At 38.6% G+C, this 22,462-nt stretch overlaps 1 protein-coding gene across 6 annotated transcripts; it reads left to right on the top strand.

The window, feature by feature from the left end:
• The first annotated feature begins 442 nt into the window (after window positions 1–442).
• aldh1l1 (aldehyde dehydrogenase 1 family, member L1) lies at window positions 443–22,096 on the top strand. 6 transcript variants are annotated; one of them, XM_036571032.1, is made up of 23 exons: window positions 443–463; window positions 6,202–6,347; window positions 8,254–8,488; window positions 8,612–8,777; window positions 8,932–9,033; window positions 9,725–9,814; window positions 10,257–10,391; window positions 12,028–12,153; window positions 13,254–13,345; window positions 14,350–14,497; window positions 14,623–14,742; window positions 15,168–15,295; window positions 15,427–15,577; window positions 15,805–15,875; window positions 16,639–16,744; window positions 16,915–17,002; window positions 18,362–18,455; window positions 18,558–18,657; window positions 18,894–18,992; window positions 19,519–19,684; window positions 20,500–20,605; window positions 20,763–20,962; window positions 21,594–21,649. In XM_036571032.1, exons 2-23 carry the CDS (start codon window positions 6,221–6,223, stop codon window positions 21,647–21,649), a joined length of 2,706 nt encoding a protein of 901 aa, XP_036426925.1. In that variant the 5' UTR covers window positions 443–463; window positions 6,202–6,220. The 6 variants fall into 6 exon arrangements, with proteins under 6 accessions (XP_036426925.1, XP_036426924.1, XP_036426923.1 ...); XM_036571031.1 differs by lacking the exon at window positions 443–463 and adding an exon at window positions 3,048–3,068; XM_036571030.1 differs by lacking the exon at window positions 443–463 and adding an exon at window positions 3,905–3,925.
• The last annotated feature ends 366 nt before the right edge of the window (window positions 22,097–22,462 follow it).

Raw genomic sequence — 22,462 nt, 5'->3', positions numbered from 1 at the left:
TGGGACTGAAAAAGTAGTCTTGTGCAGACGTCTACCCTGTACTCTCTCATTGTTTTCCCCAGTTTCAGTACCAGTTTTACTAAGCCCTTGTCCACTTGGGCTCATCATTTCCTCTCAGAGGAATCTCAGATGCCATCTTAAGGGAGGTTCCATTACTTTATTAGCTCGAGTGAAGAGTGCTCGATGAAGACACATCTCTCTGTGAACCACTTAAGCGAGCACTAATCTAGCACTTATTGAAATGCAGTTTATTGAACTTGATCTTTCTTTCTAGATATCAACAGTGGCTTGTGTTTCTGGCAGTGTCTTAGCTCAATGGTAGTTTGGACTCACCCTTTAACCTTTGTATTACCTAGATACATTCTCTGAGTGGACAACAAAGCACTTTCGTGAGTCACTCTAGATAAATGCTGTAAATTTTATGTAAGTGTGCCATCTGATTTTTGTCGCTTTAACGACAAAGGTAAGGAGCTTGTTTCAGGTAATTTTATTTTTCAAACAAATTTCCGACATTGACAATAATGAGTTATTTTCAGTTCCTTTTACTAACAACATGAGGCCTTTTTTCTATCTGTGTGTGGTTTTAAGGGTGATTGTATTTTTCAAAAGCTGCTTCAAAATAAGAATAACAAGTGCTTTGGCAAAATATACAATGAAAAAACGACGCATTGTACTTAGTTGATTCAAATGTGTGCACCTATTCCACATGAATAAATTATACTGCACCAACACTGCATCTTTCAGTGTCCTAACTTTTGGCTGTTTTTGTGTTGGTGCAGCAAATTTTATGCATGAATGTGGAAATTATGCGCTCATTTAAATTAAGTAAATTCAGTCTATCGCTTGTTTCAGTGTGTATTGACTGAGCTCATGTAATAGTTAACCCATGCAGTGGTAAATACAAATGATTTCTAAGGCCTCTTCATGCCTCACTTGCAGCTCCTCTTGATTCTACTTGCTTTTCCTCTTCTGTCTCAGCCCCACCTGTGGGTATGTATGTGTATATGAGTGTATGCATGTGTGTGTTGCTTGCTTAACTACTGTCTACTTCCTTTATAATCATATGACTGGAAACAGAGTGAAATTGTGACCTTTGGTCAGTCAGCAATGTCTATATCCCCAACCGTTTACTGTACTGTCTGATCCTAAAGCCACTTTATGGTGGCACCAAGGTCAGTAACATCAAATGGTGGGTAAACTTTGTGAAGTTTGTTAAGTCATCCTGCTGTCCTGGCACAGAGAGTCTGATTAGGTAACTGAACTTCATAAACCTGTCATGAAAAATCAGCCAAAACTGTTCTGGGCCCTTTCCCGTTATCGCCACAGCAAAGCCCACCATATCTTCATTCATTTGACTTGGCATTGCATCACTGCTGTTAAGGTAACTGAAGGTGAACTGAACTGAATGACTCAGCATTTCAAGAATCCTGTTTAGTTTGCAGGGCAACTTGCTAGATGTTAGATGTTAGATAACTGGCTAACTACACACTGTAATGATTCAATGTTTTAACTTAAACAGGTAAGTGGCCTGGTTGTCTTAACATTTTATTCTTCTGTTAACTTCTAATAGTAAGTTAACAGAACAGTGTGTTTTACATTGTGTTAATGTATTATTTGAAGTTCAGTGAACTCATTAAAGGCAACCAGGTTACTCATTTTTTTAAGCTAAAACACTGAATTGTTTTTTACAGTGCAGATGACCTGCTGTGTGTGAAACAAATGTAAATTAATGTCACTAAGATGTTGCTGTAGGTCTGTGTGCGCCAAATATGAATGAATGATGTTGCTGCATGTGTGCTTAAAATCAAATACATCAAGAATAAACAGTACTGGAGTATTATAGCATAAGAAATGCTATTTTAAAACGCTAAGCATATAGTTTTGTTATGCGTTTGCATGAAGACACTGGATGGAGACAATCAGAAGAATCAGGCAAATCAACAAGAAGCCTACAGAAGACAGGATATTCTAGAGAAACACACACAACAACAACAACAACAACAACAATAAGAAGAAGAGGAGGAAGAAGAATGGCAATTATTATTATTATTATTATTATTATTATTATTGTTGTTGTTGTTGTTGTTGTTATGAATAGTTTTTATATTAATATTAAAAAATTAAAATAATAAAAATACTTTTTTTATTAAGCTGCAAAATGTGCAGTTGCTACATTTTCATTTAATCTAAGGATGTGCACATCAGCAAAATGTGCTGCAATGCAGCAATGTTGATTGGCATGTCTTATAAATAAAAATATGAATAAACAAGAGAAAAGAAGAGTGAAAACATTGTTTGTAGCATGAAAATTAAAACAGAGGTGTTTCCCCAATAATGTTGTTATTAAAGTCCTCTGCACCTTTTCTCTCTCTCTACATCAACCATCCCTTTTACACATCTCCCCTTCTACTAACACAGACACGTTTTATCTATGTTCTAAACTGCTGTCATTCAGTAAAACTCTCCTTGTGTAAAACCAAACAAGAAACAATATTCTAAATATAAATGACTGCACTAAAACACAGCATTAAAATCTGGTTCGTTTTGGGAGTGTCCTGAAAAAACCTTGGTGTGCAGTTTAACTTGAGCCATAGAAACTTAGATAAGTAGTTATACCAATTTTAAATGTACTTCATTCTTGATTTGAGTGGGTTTGGTTAAAGTGTGAATTCACCCCACACAGAACAATAATGAAATAAAACACGAAAAACTGGTCTACGTTACTTAGCATCTGAAAGCAGCACAGACATGCAGTGTGAATTCAGAGGCGTAGCCAAGGGGTGGTCGGCGTGGCCAGTGTCACCCTGGAATGAAGCATTGTCACCCTTCTGGCCACCCAGAGATGGAAAGTGAGAGAGTCAGCCATCTTCAGTCAGTTATCATTAATAAAGCATCAAGTACACTTTATGGTGAAAATCTGCCATCAGGGTGGTTAACTATTACTTATGATGACGTTTTGTTTAATAATTAGCGTATCATGCTGTGAATGGCTAATGTACTCAGGAAACCACTGGGTCCCTTCAGCAGTGCTGCTCTGTGTGCTACATGATGAAGTAGGATATGTGGTGGTAAGATGAGATAACTATCAAATATTAGTCAGCTATAATCATGTATCATGATAACTAATTACTTTCTACAGTTGAATAAATGCTTGTGTTGTAGGTTACCTTTTACAGTGCTGTCTGGTCGGCTTTCTAATCACACTCACATATATATAACCTGTAGCGAATGCAACTTGAATGAGTACCTACTATGGCCTGTCTATACAAAATGTTTTTTCTTAAAGGAGCAATATGTAAGATGATGCAACCCAGATAGCAAGCATATGTTGCTCTGCTGGCTTGATAAGACCCACTGACTGTTTGCCACTGCTGATCCGCCCTCGGACAGACAGATATTACAAACAACGGAGAGACAAAAAATAATGACTAGGTCTATTGTAAAATGATTTTATAGAACATGTTGTTGCTGACACTGTGCTAGATTCAAATTATTTACTAAATTAATTTACAAAGTATAACTAAAGAAAGGAAGGAAGGAAAAATAAGTAAATAGGACTGTGAGTGGAAAATGATGATAAGTGGAATTTTGTCTAATACTCCACCAGTGGACCACCAGCTTTGCCATCAGCGGGCCAGCAGTGGTCTTCTTGCTATCAGGGAACCTGTCAAATTCTCCCTATTCACTCCTCCCTGTTTACTTGCCAATCTAGAAGAAACATTGCGAGTTCAGCATCAAACTTCATCTCTTTACTCACCAAGAGCTGTGTCCAGCGGAGGAAGCAATACCAATGCTAACTCTTGTTTTGCTTCTGTTTATGTACCTTCTTTTCTTTGTGATTTCTTGCCGGGAGCAGCTTCTTCATCCTCTTACGTTGGACAGATGGCAGACTCAATGCTACAGTGACTCACTATCATCTCTTGAAGTACAAAGCGATATAACAAGACACAACGTGCTGGGGCTAGCTTGTTAGCATGCTAACTTCAGTAGATATCTCTGCAACACAATACATAGGTGTCTTTTACATTACGTCAAAACTGGTATTTCTTCATATTCTGTTGATAATTTTAGTTAATTTTGGAAAATAAATTACAATTTGCTTATTTAATGTTAAAGGTGTGCGCTGAAAAAAGTGCCACATTTAATCATTTCTTCATGAATGACTAAAACACGCTACATCAACAGTTTTGTCTTAATTGCTAGGGTGTTGCTAAGTTGTTACTATGGTAACCCAGTTGATTGCTATGCAGCTGCTATGGTATCCTTGCTGGTTGCTAGAGTACTGCTAAGGGGTTACTGTGGTATCTTTTGGTGGTTGCTAGGGTGTTGTTAAGTGGTTACTATGGTAACCTAGCTGGTTGCTATGCAGTTGCTATGATCTTTGGTGGTTGCTACAGTGTTTCTAGGCAGTTGCTATGGTATCCCTGGTGGTGTTGCAAAGTGGTTTCTGTGGTAACCCAGCTGGTTGTTAGGGTGTTGCTATGGTATCTCTGGTGGTTGCTAGGGTGTTTCTAGGCAGTTGCTGTGGTATTCCAGGTGGTTGCGGGGGTGTTCCTATGGTATCTTTAGTGGTTGCTAGGGTGTTGCTAAGTATTTGAATGGTTGCTGCGAAATCACTATTAACATAAATAAAATAAAATAGAGTGAAAACGAATTAATTCAATCATGTTTGGAAAATGAAAGGCACAAGAGCGGCCTGTTTTCCAAAACGGCTGGGTCGCCAGCTTGGCCGTCACTGGACCAACCGTGGCCCGCTCTCTTCTTGCTATCTGGGTCAGTATACTCAGCTGTATTGATGTAATATTTTATTACATATTCCACATATATATGTGGAAATGATGGACAGATTTAGTTATGTACAGCAAAAAAACAAGCATTTAATTTTCATTTCAATACAGTAATGCTATTTTATTTATGTATATAAGTATTTATTTATTAGCGGTACGCCACCCCAATAAAATCTCTGGGTCTTACCTGACCACCTCATTCTGAAGTTCTAGCTACACCCTTGTGTGAACTGTACCGATACTTAGACCACAGGCTGCTTTGTGTTATGCATGTGAACGCAGAGCAGGCTGAGCTGAATCGATACTCGGTCTGAACCGTGTTTTGAACTCGTATGTTGTTAGGAGACGTGCGGAAGTGACCCCGCCCCCTCCAGCTCGTTTTCAGTTGTGTAATTCCGGTGAAGGCCATTGGCGGAGCGGCGGGTTTCAGCCGCAGCCTGAATAAATCGCGCCCCGCTGCAACTGGAGCCCTCTCACTCTTTCACACACCAGGAGGGTCTAGGGGACGTGCGAGGGTACGTGGAGCTCTGCTTCTGCACACAGCCGAGCTGGTGCACTCGTATGGAAATCTCACCTGTCACTTTTTTGCAGTTTGGACTGTAAATTTAGCGGCTTTGTGCTTATGTGCTGCACTTTATGTGCAGAAAACGGAAGGACGTCGCGTTGGGTCTGCGGGCTGACAGCTCGCCGAGTTAAACAAAGACGGAATCTAACCGGCAAGAAATGCTAGTTATGAGAATGAATGAGTAGCTGCAGTCAGCGTGACTGAGCAGCAGATTTGAATGCAGAGGAGAGGCTCTTGAAGACGGTTAAAATCCATCTTTTAGTTTCGTTTGCTCTCATATTGCAACTTGGAAGTGTCACTGTAGTTCATATGAGTGCAAATATTTCTACAGCCACTCCAGTGCGCCTGAGCAGACCCCCCTCTCTGATTGGGCGGGAGTTATTTAAAGACCACCCCACGGTCTACTTGTGTATCCTGCGGATGAACTCTTGAAGTTCACTTGCTTGAATCGTGTCATTGTGGGTTTTCTGGAGTTGCATTACTTTTGTAAATAGCAAAATAATCTAATAATCTTACTAATAGTGCTATTTAGATCATAAATGTAAATGGAAACGTACCTATAGAGTGGATATAGGAATTCTGGTCCATGAGGACACCTTAAAAACTCCTTTTCATTCCAGTTAGCATTCCAGCTACATGTTCTAAAGGAAGTCTTGTAAGTAGGTAGTTAAAAAGCCATTTGTAGTGGGAAACTGAATAAAAGAAGACATACAGCATCTTATAATAAACTAACACACTAACCCGTATAACCTGATGGTCTGCAAACCTGAATCCACTCTAACAGAGTTAGTGTGTAGAGTGTATTTTAGAGCTCTCCTCTTCAGTGTGAGTCTGTTTGTCTGTCCTCAGGATTCACTGACTGTCCAGGATGAAGATTGCTGTAATTGGCCAGAGCCTTTTTGGACAAGAGGTGTACAAAGAGCTGAAGAAAGATGGTCACGTTATCGTTGGCGTGTTCACCATACCTGACAAAGATGGCAAAGCCGACCCACTAGGTGATTTTTTGGTTCCTCTCATATTCCTCCTCATACACTCTTAAAAAGCTGGTTCTCCTAGGGTTCTTAAGCAAAGTGAATGGTTCTGTTTAGAACCATGAGTTCAGTACAGAACCAATTTTAAGCTTAAATGGTTACTTGCAAAGTAAAATTGTTCTTCAGATTGATGGTTCTGTTGCGGCAAAAAGGTTCTTTTACTGTTACAAGCTTGACATTGTAAAATAGCAAAATGCTTTTTGGTGCTATATGCAACCATTTTCAAAAAGGTTCTATATAGAACCATATAACACATTCTCTGTCAGTCTGAAGAACCATTGCACCATGCAAAGAACCATTGAAGCATGAAATAGTTCTATATCGATCTCATGGTTTTAAATAGAACCATTCCCTTTACTAAAGAGCCTATAGAGAACCAGCTTTTTAGGAATGCACTGAGCCTTTTATCTTGTCTTGTGCAAGGGTTTTGACTTAAGACTTGGACTTGGATCTGGTGCTTGACGGTAGCAGGTGGAGGCAAGATCTGTACTGTGTGGTGTTTGCAGAGCTTTGATATTGAGCTATTGACAACTGAAAGATCAGCGGAAGGTGAAAGAGTCTTGATCCTGTTATTGACCATGTAGTCTCAGTTAGATGAAAAGCACACACTGTTTACTGGGTCAAAGGAAGCATATGTGAAGCACTCTGTTTCCACTCAGATTCCACATGCTGTGTTAACAGTTGAATTTAGTTATGTTATTTGTAGTACTCTTTCATAGTTGCTGAGGACTTTTTGCCTCACTCTGTTATTTATGGACTGCACAAAGCAATCAATCCTTTATTGTCTATACCAAAAGCAGCTATGCCTGCCCCTTTACTTTAACAGCATCATTTCTGAGTGCTCTTGTCACATTTATTTTGGTCTGTACATATCAAAATAAATGTAAAACTATAAGTTGATAAAGTGGAAGAGAAGATTAAATAGACAAATGTCAAAAATAGATGCCTTTTGCATTGGTTTATTAACTGCTTCTAACAAAGCTGACAATCTGCTTTTTTTTTGTTTTAATTTTGTCTCAAACCTGCCAAACACATGAATAGGACTATACTTCACACTTAAGTTGTGTTGTTACTCTGATAAAACAAATCAATATTAATGCACCCTTAGTGTTCTGAATGTGCATGCACGCTCACTCAGAAACAACTGCACTGCCTCCAATAATAAAGACAGCATGGAGCTCCTTTTATATAGTGATAGAAATAGAAAGCAGCATTTCCACATGCTGATCCACTTTACCTTGCCAGATTTTTACAGAGGGAACCCCTTACAATCCCATTCTTATTCAGTAACAAAATGCACTACAGTGCAAACGTGGCTGAGGTCTTCTTAGGTTAAAGAATGTGTAATAGGTGTTTGGAGACCAGAGTTCCAGCCATTTAATGAGTGAAAGAGAACAAAGCCAAAGTCTGTCAGACATTAGGTCAACACTTTTAACTGTAGATGTATTTTTTAGTTATAAATCTTCTGTAAGAACTGAAAAGTGTTATATAATGTGAATAACTGAGTAATCATGTTTAATAACTGAATAATATGAAACTGTTTGGTATAGTGGATAACACTGCTACCCTCCATGTGACAGACTGGGTTTCAATTCCCCACCTAGGCCAGAACACCACTGTATAACAATAAGGGTTGTTGAATGAGACTCCCAATGCTACCCTTCCTCTGTAACAAGGTTAAAGTTGTAAGTCACTCTGGATAAGAGCGTCTGCTTAATGCCATGAAATGTAATGTTGTTATTCTTTAACCACTTAATTTTATTTTGGAAACTACTATGGCCCTTAGGGTTTAAGGGGTTAAAAAAAAGCCCTTCGATGAAATCTGTTAGTACACACCTGATGCCAATTTGAGCAAATGTGGATTCACCAGGTACTGAAGCAGAGAAGGACGGTGTGCCGGTGTTTAAGTTTCCGCGCTGGCGGCTGAAGGGAAAGGCCATTGATGAGGTGGTGGAGCAGTATAAGGCAGTGGGTGCTGAGCTCAACGTTCTGCCCTTCTGCTCTCAGTTCATCCCTATGGAGGTGATAGACCACCCACGTCATGGGTCCATCATCTACCACCCCTCACTGCTGCCTCGCCACAGAGGGGCCTCTGCCATCAACTGGTCAGTGTGTGCATGTGTGTTTATGTGCTTATTTAATATGTTCACTGGAAACCAATGCTGTGAATGTTTTTGACTGCTAATATGGCAAAATGGTAAAAAGACTGATTGTTGTATTGTTTATAGGACTCTCATGCATGGTGACAAAAAGGGTGGATTCACTGTGTTTTGGGCAGATGATGGACTTGACACTGGACCCATCCTGTTGCAGAAAGAGTGTGATGTGGAACCTGATGACACAGTGAACACCATCTATAAGCGCTTCTTGTTTCCAGAAGGAGTCAAAGGCATGGTGAGTATCAGTGAAGGAAGCTAATACGTTCATAACAGCAGCTATACACTCATTCAGCAAATGTACTTCTACAGTGGCCAATGACAGCGTATGTCATAGTAGCATGAAAATGTCATGGTACTGTTAGATTCTTATGTGTCTTTCTGTATTCAAGGTTGAGGCAGTCAGGTTGATTGAAGCAGGTAAAGCTCCCAAAATCAAGCAGCCAGAGGAGGGAGCCACATATGAGGGCATTCAGAAAAAGGACAATGCAAAGGTGGGTGTGGTGCATTACACTGATTGTCGTTTTTGTTTTTGTGACATTGTGGGCCCTGTTTTCAAGCAGTGGCAATGATCTGCCACATTGCCATGCCAAGGACATGAAGATGTTCTTGGCCAATCAGATTACTTATCTTAGCAGTGTACATCAAAGAAATGGCATACTTAAGGTGATCATCATTACATATTGTTTCGAGTTCTTGTGGACTTTATGACATCCTCTACCATCCAAGTTCATTTCCAGTACCGAGGAACACAAGTACCGGGAATTGGTTAAATACCCAAAACTGACCTTGATGTGACCCAAATACCACGAATGCACTGGTTGATGGCTTGCCAAAGAAAACAAATTGAAAGTATCATAGTTTATTTCAACATTATGGTGATCTTTAGCTGTTCTTCAGGGGGGGAGGCTCTTATTGCAAGTACGTTTTCACAAAAATCCCTCTACCTCACCATGTGTTCTCTCATTTGAGTCCTGTTTGGTTGCAAGAAGACTATCCTCATTGCACAATATAGATCATACAGGGCAATCCAATCCCAATATGTTGTAGTGCTGTATCTCACTTTATGGGTCTTTGTGCACCTATTAAGATAGGGCCCCATGTGTAATCTTTAGCACCCTCGGTCTATAGCCTCCAACAATGTGTTTCTAAACAAGAATGTACTCTGTGTTTGTGTTTGTGTAGATTGACTGGAATCAGCCTGCTGAGGCCATCCATAACTGGATCAGAGGAAACGATAAAGTTCCTGGAGCCTGGGCAGAGGTTGATGGAAAGGTTTGTCATGTCATGCACACATTGTATGCTTTTTACTGTGACTACAATTTAGTAGTATGGTGTAACAGGCCAGACATTTCTCAAATATGATCTTGCTCATCATGTGTCTTGCAAAACATACAGCATGATAAATCTTATTATTCACACTTCCATCCTTTCGTCACACATAAGGGCTCGCACACATACCCAGTCACATGCCTACTCCAGCAAGCTCACCCACATATAGACTGAAATATTTGACTGAAGTAAAATATATATAGTCAGTGTTGCGGCAAAACCTCTTCTTGGTCCATTTGCGGTTTAACATGTAACAGGCAGCTGGCATTTTCAAATTCTATTTAAAAAAAAAAAAAGAGATACCATGTTTTTGTTTTAATGGCGACAGTATGCCTTAGTAACAGTGATAGTAACTAAGTCGTCTCCACTCTTTTCTCCCTGATAGAATGTGACATTCTATGGTTCTACGTTGGTGGATAATGGTTCCACCACTGGTCAGCCTCTGGAGATCCCCGGGGCAAGTCGGCCAGGCCTGGTCACCAGGAATGGCCTGATTCTGTTCGGCAACGATGGCAAGACGGTGAGGATTCTAGAGGAATTAACCTCAAACTCTAGACATATAATTCAGTAATTGCTAGAAATTAATTAGTTACTATGTAACTACGAAAGAGTGGTGAAATAAAGTGGGTGTGAGTCTTTAGCATTTAAGGGGTCAAAAGAGAATACGCATTAAGGCTCAGGTAATCCATTCATTCAGGAAGAATGTTGCTTTGTCATAAGAGCATTGCGCATTATGTACACATTTCTGACAAGACCTAAAAGTACAAAAATGCCATGAGAATGATGAAAGGTTTAGACAGACGAACGAGTTCATCTCAGATGCATTTCTGCAAATTTAGACATTGCAACTTTGTAAATGCTGTTTCACTCAGATGAGGAAAGTGTTGTGTTCTCATTTCTCCTGAAGTAGAGATCACTGTATTGTCCCAGCTCATCAGGCCATAGTAAAACCCCATTCAGGTCCTTCTGACCAGCTTGGCTGAGTGGAGTGAGTCAGTACATGAATTGGCTGTTCTTGCCTTCTTGCTCAAAAGATCTTTTGTTTTTAGATTACATAATCACCCTCTCATAGACAAACGGAGAGACGGAGGTCATACAGGAGATGCAGCTAGTAAGAGTAAAAGTATGCATTCAGAATGCAGAGTATTTTGTCCCTTATTCACTTTGGACAGAGTTTTAAGTTGCATAAAAAAGGAGCGCAGTTTTGTCTGCATTTAATGACGTACAAACTACTCTGCATCTGGTTCATGAAACTTAATGTGACATAGAAAACAAGTGGAGATTTTAGCACCAATAATGAATTGGCTTCAGTGCATGGTGTTTACATCTCACATACCTGAAACACACCCTAATTTATGCAGAAGTTTTGGTAAGGAGCCTATAAAATGGCAGCATTCAGCGGCTTGTGGGCCAATGGCTGTGCTCGTAGGTGGAGTTTGAGCTGTGAGCTGCACTGCTCCCCCTATTGACCAAACTTCATAGTGTTACAGTTACAACTAATGGGCAGAATAAAATGTCAAATAAACAAAACATCTTAGTTTTTTTGATAAGATACAATGATGTGATTGTGTGGAGTGATTATTTTCCTAAATAACATTTAGAAACTGTTATTGCAGTGTATGAGATGCTTCTCCACTGGCTGTGTTTCGTATTGTATATTTTTGGCCGCTGTCAGTAGTATAAAACAAAAAGCCCAATTTGTAAATATAAGGATATTAAAATGGAACATGGAATAGTTGCACCAGTTGTTTATACCAGTGTGGATGTAAAATAATTACGGGATGCTCACAAATTATTAGTATTGTTGTTATTTTCTATTTTTATTCTAATGAGTATTATAGATAACATTGATAATAGTTTTGTTAGTTAGCATTTTTTTTAGGTTGTTAAATGATTACGCTCAAATTAATACACGCCTCTACCAGATGTGAGTTTGATCACACAGATTCACCAAATATGAAATTAATGAATAAACGGGATAAATGGAGAAAATGGAGAAATTTACATTTACGTTTAATTGTACAATCAGATTTGACTATACGCAACATTGATGCATAAAAGCCATTTATACTAATCGATTTAGGTGATCACTTAAAATATATCAGAGATTGTATTCTCAGTGTTGAATGTATGTGTTTGTTTGTTTGTGTGTGTAGTTGTTGGTGAAGAACCTGCAGTTCGAGGATGGGAAGATGATTGCAGCTGCTCAGTATTTTAAGGCCGGCTCCAGCACTGCAGTGGAGCTGACGGAGGAGGAGAAGAGCTTTTCTGAGCAGATGAGGGTCAGACACTACTTTAACCTTCACCTAACCATATAAAATACACTCATTATTCTTTACTCTGTGTGCTGTAGTGGTCGCATAATATTTCACCTATTCAGTGCAAAAATAAAAGTTTCATTTCGTTCTGAAGAGTAGGCTTTTCACAGTTATTACACATCACCTAATGGCAGCTATTTGAGCTGATTGCAGTTCTTTTCCATGATTGTTAGCTTTCACAAAGTTTTTCACAACAGACTTTAAATTGGGTTCATTTTCTACTGTTGGATTGAGGCAAATACATGTTAATAAAATAAAGCAGAAAATGCCTGTATTGGAACGCGTCATGGGTTTTACAAAAGCCAACAAACTTTCTAACTCTGTGCTATAACATGTTTAGAGGGCGGAGGTGAGTAATATTTGTTTATTTGAGCTCAAGTTGTGTCTTTTTTCAGTTGTGAGCTACTAATTACTGACAGCTAGCAACTTTTGGCTTGTACTTTAAAATGTCATGATCGTAACACGCCTACCAAAGAGCTGCTAAAATGTATGAACTATAATAAATCCCCTCTTGCTTATATAAAATGGCAACAAAGTACAATAGGATAAAGTACACCAGAGTTAATTTATTATTTATAATAATCTCAATAAACAATTTTTCCTCCAAGCATGGTAGTTTGTTTTAAGAAGCACTTGGTTACCAAGCAACGTAACAGGCAGAGATTATTCTACAAATAAAACAATGTTTTCTTGCACATTATTACAGAGATCAACTTATGTATACAGTCACGTGTATATATTGATTACTACAGCTTCAAAAGTAGCTCAGCCAATCAGACTTTAGAACCACTACTATCAATTTTAGACAAATCAGTAATCTGTGTTATCTTTCCCCTTCCTCTTTGTACTGTCAGACTAAGGGAAGATGCAACGTCATTGACCTAGATTTGCTTGGCACATACATTGTTTAACTCTTGGCATTCATTGACACTCCTGATGCCAGATGTCCACATTTTCGATCAGAAGTGATGAGGGGAGCAACATGTCTGTCGATGCCTCCAGGGTGGTTTAATGCAGGTCTTCGTCTTCTAAAAGATAACTCTGTGTATTTATGTGCTATCCAGGTGGTGTGGAAGAGTATTTTGACTAATGTAGAGAAAGTTGATGACTCTACTGACTTCTTTAAGTCTGGAGCTGCCTCGATGGATGTTGTCAGGTAAACATACACACAAGCACATGTAGATTTAACAGAGGATCTTTTCAAAATAAAAGAAGTTTACACAGTTTTATGCTTATCCCCAGTGTACTTAATCAGCCATGATATAAATTAAGATAGTGTCTAGTGCCTAAGTAAAATTTTTTTTTTACTAAATTATAGTAATAAAAAAAGGGTTAATCACTAAATGCATTTCAACAGTTTTCGCATCTTAAACTTGTGTCAGTATTCACCAGTTGCTGCGGTGAGGCTTAAGTCGGCACAAGTACAAAATTTGGCTCGGTTAATTTAATTCTTGGCTCACAATTGTAGTAACCTATAAATACCAATTAGTGTTTTTTGTGTATAATGAGGCAGTAAATGCATTAGGGTCTTTGTTTTTAACTGTACAGAGCTGCTGTTTTTTACATTGGTTCTCCAAAGAGTCGAGAGAGTCTGCTTCTTAGCTTCTTTTTAAGTGGCTCAGTGTTCACCGTGAATGTTCGCTAACGTTACTCTATCTGTAGCTCAATAAGAGGCTTGCAGTGAACTTCAATATATTTTTAGCCAATGTCCTGATCTATAATGTTCACTCAAAACTGAGACTACATTGTGGGAGATTCTAATGCCTTCAGAATTACACTGGAATTCCATTTTACTATATGGCCAACATCCGTAATAATGCCCTAAAATGCAAATAGAGATCCATTTTGGTCACAGAGACCAGACTCAGGTTTAACATACTGTGTAACATATCCATGAAAATGTACAAAAGTATGGACAAAATGTAGGTTTCAAGATGACTGATACTGCTGTTTCCTAGCAAATGGACACAACTTTGTCCATTTTTATGCAAAACAGTATGTTATACAAAGCCTGGTGCAGTAGCAGGCATGTCAGCTCCAGAATTTTGTCTATACTTGTTTCCATTTTTCTAGAAAACAGTATGTAATTCCATGTAACTTCTCTTTCTCCATTTTTCTCTGCTGTTCTTTCTCCCCTTCCTGCTTTCTCTTTCTCTTCAGGCTGGTGGAGGAGGTGAAGTTGAGGGCCAGTCAGCTGCAGCTGCAGAATGAGGATGTGTACATGGCGACAACGTTTCAGGGGTTCATCCAGATGTGCGTGAGAAAGCTGAGAGGGGAGGACGCTGAGGAAGAGCTCATCGTCGACTATGTGAGTGTTTAACATTCAGCCGGACTATGGAGTTTTTGAGTCATGTGTGTTTCATGTTTTGAGTTTTGGTGGCTGCTGCTCCACATACAGTAAATACAGTTGCCCTTTAAACCTCTGTGTTCCAGGTGGAGATGAATGTGAACAATATGACCATCCGAATGCCCCACCAGCTCTTTATAAATGGAGAGTTTGTGGATGCTGAGGGAGGAAAGACCTACAAGACCATTAACCCCACCAATGGAGAGGTACACAGAGAGAGTACATTGACTGCCTGGCATTAAACGCCCATTACAGATGAGCTGAAGGAGCTGCTGTATAGCCTGAGCAATGAGGCTGCAGTCTTAATGTCTTTGAATAGAAGAGCTCCAAGTTCATAAAAGCTCCAGTTTCACTGTAGATAAAGTTTAGTGTTATAGTCGTTCATTAAAATGGTCTTTGTCTGCTGAGTTTGGCTTTCAAGCCAAAGTTCAGGGAGCTTGGATTGATAGCGTTCGGGAGGAAATTAAAATTATCACGCTTCTTTTCTCTATTTGCACATTATTTTTCTTTCTTATGATTCATATTAAAATTTTAACTGTGCCACTTCCCAATTATTGTCACAGTACATATTTCAAATCTCATCTCTCTCTCTCTCTCTCTCTCTCTCTCTCTCTCTCTCTCTCTTTTGTAGTCGATTTGTGATGTATCTCTAGCTCAGATCTCAGATGTGGAGAAGGCTGTGGCAGCAGCTAAAGAGGCTTTTGAGGAAGGCGAGTGGGGCAAGATGAACCCGAGAGATAAAGGCAGACTTATCTACAAGTGAGAGAATGCTCCCTTAATATAAAGACTCCACTTTTAATATGAATTACTTATGACTATCATTATGGACTTTGATATGTATAAGTGTTCCAATAAAGGATATCAATAGTTTCTATGTTATGCAACTCCAGGCTGGCAGATCTAATGGAGCAGCACCAGGAAGAACTGGCCACTATTGAGGCCATAGACTCAGGAGCCGTCTACACGCTGGCCCTCAAAACCCACGTTGGCATGTCCATTCAGACATTCAGATACTTTGCTGGCTGGTGTGACAAGATACAGGTGTGTGTCTTCTCTAGATCAGGGTCCCACACTAGAATAAAAGTCCTTGGGCAAGATTCTCCTACCTCTGTCACATGATTAAATTGTAAGTTGCTTTTTAAAAGAGTGTCTGCCAGATGCTGTAAATGTAACTGTCTGAAGATTGTATTTATTTTATGGCTGTTTGAATGGCTGGAAATGACGCATTACCATGATGTGTCTAAATTGCTTTGTTTCTTCTTCCGCAGGGTTGTACCATCCCAATCAATCAAGCTCGCCCCAATCATAACCTCACCTTTACTAAGAAGGAGCCAATCGGGTAAAACTTCCACTATTTCAGACCACAGACACTCCAACATCGCCTATATAAAGGTCATGTGCTTAAAAGGCTTAGCATTAATCTTTATGAAACTAATATGTAAGTTTTGTAGTTATGAGAGTCAGGAATTGAAGACTGGACTGGACCTGCCAACAGATCTTTGTAATTTAAAGGGCCCATATTATGGAAAAAACAATGTTCCTTGTTTTTTTTTAAAAAAGAGTTTGATGTAACATGTAAACATTGTTAAAGCCTCAAAACATACCATTCAGTCCTCAGTCCATACAATCCATATGTGGAAACTAAGCTATAAAAGCAGTCTGTTTAGAATTCATTGTTTTTGTGAAGTCATGAAAATCAACATATATGTCCACCTATTCAACCTAGCTTACAGTATCTTAGCTGCACACATTCATTCTTAAGTTCTGAGGAACGCTTCAGCGCAGAGTGCTTCTGAATGAAACACAGTACAGCAGACATCATTTATATATGTCAGTCTTAAAGGCACAGTAACAAAAACAGTCTGTAATTAAGGGGTAAAGAGATGTTTGGAAATGATGATGTGAAATAATTTCAGTTAAAAAAAAAATTATTACATTTTTCAAAATGAACTATTCTTGGCACATATATCCAACCAAACAACATAGTATTAAGACATTTAATTGGGGCATCTCTGAATCAAGTGCTTTAGCGTTCATGCTTTAGCATTTAATGTTTTTATTTGTGTTTGTTTAAATATTATATTGTCTTTGTCTATGTGAAGTGTGTGTGCCATTGTGATTCCCTGGAATTATCCTCTGATGATGTTGGCATGGAAAACTGCGGCCTGCCTGGCAGCTGGCAACACTGTGGTGCTGAAACCTGCACAGGTCAGGAGTGAATTAATCTAACCTAATGCCAGTTTGCTGAAGTGCTTATAACAGCAGTGCTTGCACACTCCCACACACATACCGACACACTGATAAATCTGGATAAAGCTGAGTTTGGGGTGTGTGTGGGTGTGTGCATGTGTATGTGTGTGTTAAATGTTGAACTCCAGGTGACCCCTTTGACTGCACTGAAGTTTGCTGAGTTGACTGCGAGGGCAGGGTTCCCTAAAGGAGTGATCAATATTCTGCCTGGATCAGGTGTGCTTTAGGGTTTTCTTTGCCAGTGCTTTCTTTCATGGTGTTTAGCATTTAAGGACATTTTTAACTTGTCATTTTTAACAGTCAGGCAAATTTATTGGCACTATAACAATTTGTACTATATGCTTTGAAAACAAAAATTGAAATAATTTGGCCCTGAAACATAAACTTTTATTGTTTTATCGGTTGTATTTTTAATTAAACTTAAATAATACAATTTATTACATTATTATTTTTTTTAATTAGAGTTTGAAGTAGTACGTAAACACTGATAAAGTTTCAAAACATGCCATCCATATGCTGTTAACATTTTTTGGGTTTAACTTAAAAAGTTGTTCAAGTTAAAACACTTTTACAGTGTATAAAGAAACTATGCTGCAAAAACCCTGTTTATTTAACCCTGTTTAATTCTAAGGAATAAAGACAGTTTGGAAAGTGGTCATGTAAAAATGTCTTTCCAACCATTTTTGTATGATAAGACATCAGAAATGTCACAAATGGACATCAGGGAAAAAATAAAGTACAAGACAAGTGGAGGATATGGGCCTTTTAAACATGTACAGTCAGTCAGGTTTAATGCCACATTAACATATTTTCACTATACATTCAGTTTCCCTCGGAAAACAACTGAAAAAAGATCAAAATATTTTGGCCCTGTCCTGACCTTTACGTATAATTGCTTTATTGGCTTTACAAAAAAAGCTTAATGGTTTTTTTGTTTTGTTTTGTTTTGTTGTTTTAAAAAGTTGAGATCTGCTGCCCTCTAGAGTTTAATTGCAGCCCTAATCAAGCATGCCTGATTGAGCTAATCAAGAGTTTTAGAAACATTATTAGAGCCATGTTATCAGAACTATGTGAGATTAAGGCTGAAACTGTACTCTGCAGGTCAGTAGCTCTTCAGAATCAGGGTTTGGCACCACTAGGGGATTTGTGAATGGTCAGTTTTAATATCTTTCTAAAATGTTGGAATTTAATTAATGTCATTAAATAAGGGACTGTGTGCTTTAAAATACAGCCATTCAAAAAAAGTGTTTTCAATAACATGAAACCTGTTTTGTTGCAGATAAATGTGTAAAATGATTCTAATATGCTAGTCCTGTGCAATGGGCTTCAGATAATTAACGTTTTAGACATATCCAGAATGATGAATTGACATTTAGATGTGGATTATTCTGTTTAGCATTAAGGATTAAATTATAATAAAATTTAAAAATTAGTGATCAAATTTCAAGGCAAATAATTTTGAAGCTTATTGTTTAATACATTTTTGTTACATGAAGTATAGCATAAAACATCAAAATTATGAATATGACAGTGATTCCGAATGATTTTGAATGGTGATGTGTGTACATATTTAAGGCTCTCTGGTTGGCCAGCGGCTGTCGGACCACCCTGACGTGCGTAAACTGGGCTTCACTGGCTCCACTGAGATTGGCAAACAGATTATGAAAAGGTGAGGGAACTCTGACCCATTCATAGAAACAGTGTGCGTGACAGTGCTGAACTTAAGACTTATTGACCTTTTTTTACTGCTGTGTGTGTTTGTGTCCTGCAGCTGCGCAGTCAGTAATGTGAAGAAGGTCTCTCTGGAGCTGGGTGGTAAATCCCCCCTCATCATCTTCAGTGACTGTGACTTGGACAAAGCAGTCAGAATGGTCAGAATGCCTTTCAGTCCACTTACACACTGCCATGAGAAAACTTTGTTATTCTTTTTTTTTTTTACATGTTTACACCAATGTTCTTACCACAGCGACAATATGGAGATGTATGGATGTATGAATGTGATTCTCGTGCATCATATGCTCTGATAAGACTGATGATGTTTGTGGTGAGAATGTCATGGAACATCTAAGCAAGATTCTTCACAGTTACTGTGTCTCTCTGCGTGCAGGGGATGAGTTCAGTGTTCTTCAACAAAGGCGAGAACTGCATCGCTGCAGGCAGACTGTTCGTAGAAGAATCCCTGCATGACACTTTTGTCCACAGAGTGGTAAGATACATCAGAATAAAAATATAAATGTTAAAGCAAGATTTCCTTTAATAGTTATTCACAATTATTCAGATTAGTCAGAAAATTCAAAATAATTCACATTTGTAGTGTTGTGATGCTTAAAATGTACAACAGTATCATAGTTTCATAGTATCATTTAACCCAACCAAATGACCCTCTTGGGGCTTTGCTTTCAATTAAAACCAATGGTTCCCAGCCCTTGTCCTGGAATGCCACTGACCTAAATATTTTGATGTTTTTTCTGAACCACCAGAAACATCCCTGATCCAATTAATCACCTAATGAATGGGCTCTTTGGGAGTTGTAGTTGGTGTGATAGGGGAGGGGAAACATTAAAATGGGCTGGGCAGGGGATTTACAGAACCAGGATTGGGAACTGTCTAAAACAACACAGAGTTGGTATAACTCAATCTCCTCAGTGACCACTAGGAGTCACTGTTGTGTGATTTTAATAACTGGAAGCACGTTAGAGATTGGACTGCAGCAGAATGCTGTATCTATGTAGGTTGAAGAGGTGAAGAAGATGAAGATAGGTGACCCACTGGACCGCTCCACAGACCATGGACCCCAGAACCACAAAGCCCACATGGACAAACTGGTGGAGTACTGTGAAAAAGGGGTCAAAGAGGGTGCCAAGCTTGTGTGTGGAGGGAAACGAGTCAGCCGCCCAGGTGAGAATATTGGTGTGTGTGTGTGTATGTGTGTCAAGACAACAATATGAGAGAAAAAACAGAGCTCACCTACAGACTTACTAGCCTCATGTGCTCAGATTGTGGGTGGCACTGTGCTGATTTCTGTGGTGCTGTACTGATTTTATGTGTACACAGACAAACCAAGATAGGTATCACCACACATGACAAACAAGTCAAGCCATCAAAGCATCACTTACCAGAACTGAAGAAATGCAATAATAATCAGATCATTAGAGGGATGAAAGTGTTGTATCTGGGTCAGTTAAATGTACTCGAGCACACAGCACAACAATCGAGACATGAAAATGCATTCACACATTTGCTCCTCAGGCTCACATTGCAAATTATTAGCTCATCACAGAACACAACCTGACTCTCTCTCAGCCTCTCTCTGACTGCAGCTGATTGTGTTGTTATGTGTATTGAACTGTGGGTAACAGAAAGTGTTCAGTTGTTTAACTTTCAAATCTGATAGTGTGAAGTAATTAGTGTGATTGTCAGAGGAATACATCACTGCAAAGAAAAGTATGGCATTAATTGCTGTTGTTTATAATGATTTTAATGGTAGAAATATTTTATGATGGCATCAGTGAATTTATACAGTTTAGAGAAGAGACTCATGAGATGGAATGGCAGTTATGGGCTAATGAACTGTATTGTTGTGTTGGACTCTTTTATGTATTTAGATCCCTTTTCATTACTTTATTCTTTTATCTGGAATCAAATAAAATATAGAAAAATTATGTTTTGCTAAAGAAAAATAAGGAAGTATTTTATTTTTTTCCTCCCCTTAGGTTTTTTCTTTGAGCCCACTGTGTTCACCAATGTGCAGGACCACATGTTCATCGCTATTGAGGAGTCATTTGGTCCTGTCATGATCATCTCCAAATTTAAGGATGGGTGAGTACGGGTCATCTGCTGCCACCTGTACTCTGCTGACTACAGCTCCACCGTTATCCTCCATTCTCTCTCAGCTGCCAAAACTCACCCCTCTCTCTCCCTTTCTCTCTCTCTCTCTCTCTCTCTCTCTCTCACTCTTTGTCTCCCTCTCTCTCAGTGATGTAGATGGAGTGCTGCGGAGGGCTAATGCTACAGAGTATGGTCTGGCCTCAGGAGTTTTCACGCGGGACATCAGTAAGGCTCTGTACGTTAGTGAGAGACTTCAGGCTGGAACAGTGTTTGTCAACACTTACAACAAAACTGACGTCGCTGCACCCTTTGGCGGCTTCAAGCAGTCCGGCTTCGGCAAAGATCTGGGTAAGACTGGACCTAAATGAATATTCACGTGTTATGACTGATAATATGTGAGGGACGGTTTGATTATTTGAATATATGAATATCCAAACTTTTCTTGTTATTCGTTTACCTAATCATGTATTCAGGTAAGATATGTAGTTTGGAAATTTAAAAAATGACTTATTATCTTACATTTTGCCTGAATGTGCAATGTAGAACTGCAGAGAATGTGGGAACATAAGCAGCTGATTTTATGCCTAACTATTGGTTAAATGAGTAGTCAAGTAATCTAGTGATTATTTTGATAATGAATCAATGTAGTAATCTGTTTTTATTAAAGACCAAACAACAAAAAAGACCTAAACTGAACAATAACATACTATATAAACAGAGCCTTTCAAAGATTCCAAATACTTTCCTGAGAAAGACAAAAAAGGAAGCCTTTAGGGCTTTAGGGCCTAAAGGAAGCTGTTTAACCTGAGTTAATTAAATAAAACATTTACATCCTACACACACAATTTATAACAGCAAAAAATTAATTTTACTTAATACACATGGAAATGTAACTAGAAATACATGTGCATACTGAGATCCTGTTGATGTGGATGTACATATCATCCTAACACCTTGTAAACGTATTTCTCTCCAACAGGTCAAGAGGCTCTCAATGAGTATCTGAAGACTAAAGCTGTGACAATCGAGTACTAAACTTCCTAGATGAAGCTTCAGTAAACTGTGACAGTGAACATAAATATCTTAGAGGATGAAGGGAATTTCACTGTTCTAATCTGTCTGAACACTACTGACACAGAGACCTAATGATGAAATGTGACTACTTACCTGCTCAAATGCTGTAGCACAATCTTCAGGTGAATCACACTGTAGCATGTATTTCACTGCACCTCAATTTTAATGGAGCCTTTTATTACCCTTCTAGTATTTGTATTTTTGACACATTTTAATGCTTTTAGCCATGGTTTCATTTTGTAATTTAGTATTCTATACCAAAGACTGAAGAAAGCAGAGGTATAAAAAAAGGTATATTGCATACATTGAAATCAATGTTCAATAGATCGTATGACCACTGTCATTTTTAGTGCAGTAATGTATTTCAGTCATGTGCCACAAAAAAGAGAATAAATTCAGTCTACTATATTCTTGTTGGGTTATTATTAGTGTGGTTTTTGATTGTCCATTCCTTTTACCACAACAGAAAATAAAATTAAAATTTTAAAAACTACTAACTACTAACATCATGGTCATTAACTATTCTGTAGTCATTTGTTTTGTCCTGAGGACTGTGGTTTCTTATACTACTACTCTATTTGGACATCAAATAAATGGCAAATGAGTATGGCAAAGTTCAGGGTCCAGCTAAGCCCTCCCAGGAGGTGCTGTCCAGTGGATGAAGGACATAGCATTCAGGTTTCTCTTAGACTGCAGATAGGCATTGTGTTCTGGAGTCGTAGGTAACTGTTAATGGATTACTGAACCCTGGAAGATCACTTTTCTTCATAGAAT

This window comes from Colossoma macropomum, unplaced genomic scaffold, assembly GCF_904425465.1.
Source record: "Colossoma macropomum unplaced genomic scaffold, Colossoma_macropomum, whole genome shotgun sequence".
NCBI classification, from domain to species: Eukaryota; Metazoa; Chordata; class Actinopteri; order Characiformes; family Serrasalmidae; genus Colossoma; species Colossoma macropomum.
Note: the sequence above shows the minus strand (reverse complement) of the source record. Positions and strands in the feature narration are given on the sequence as shown.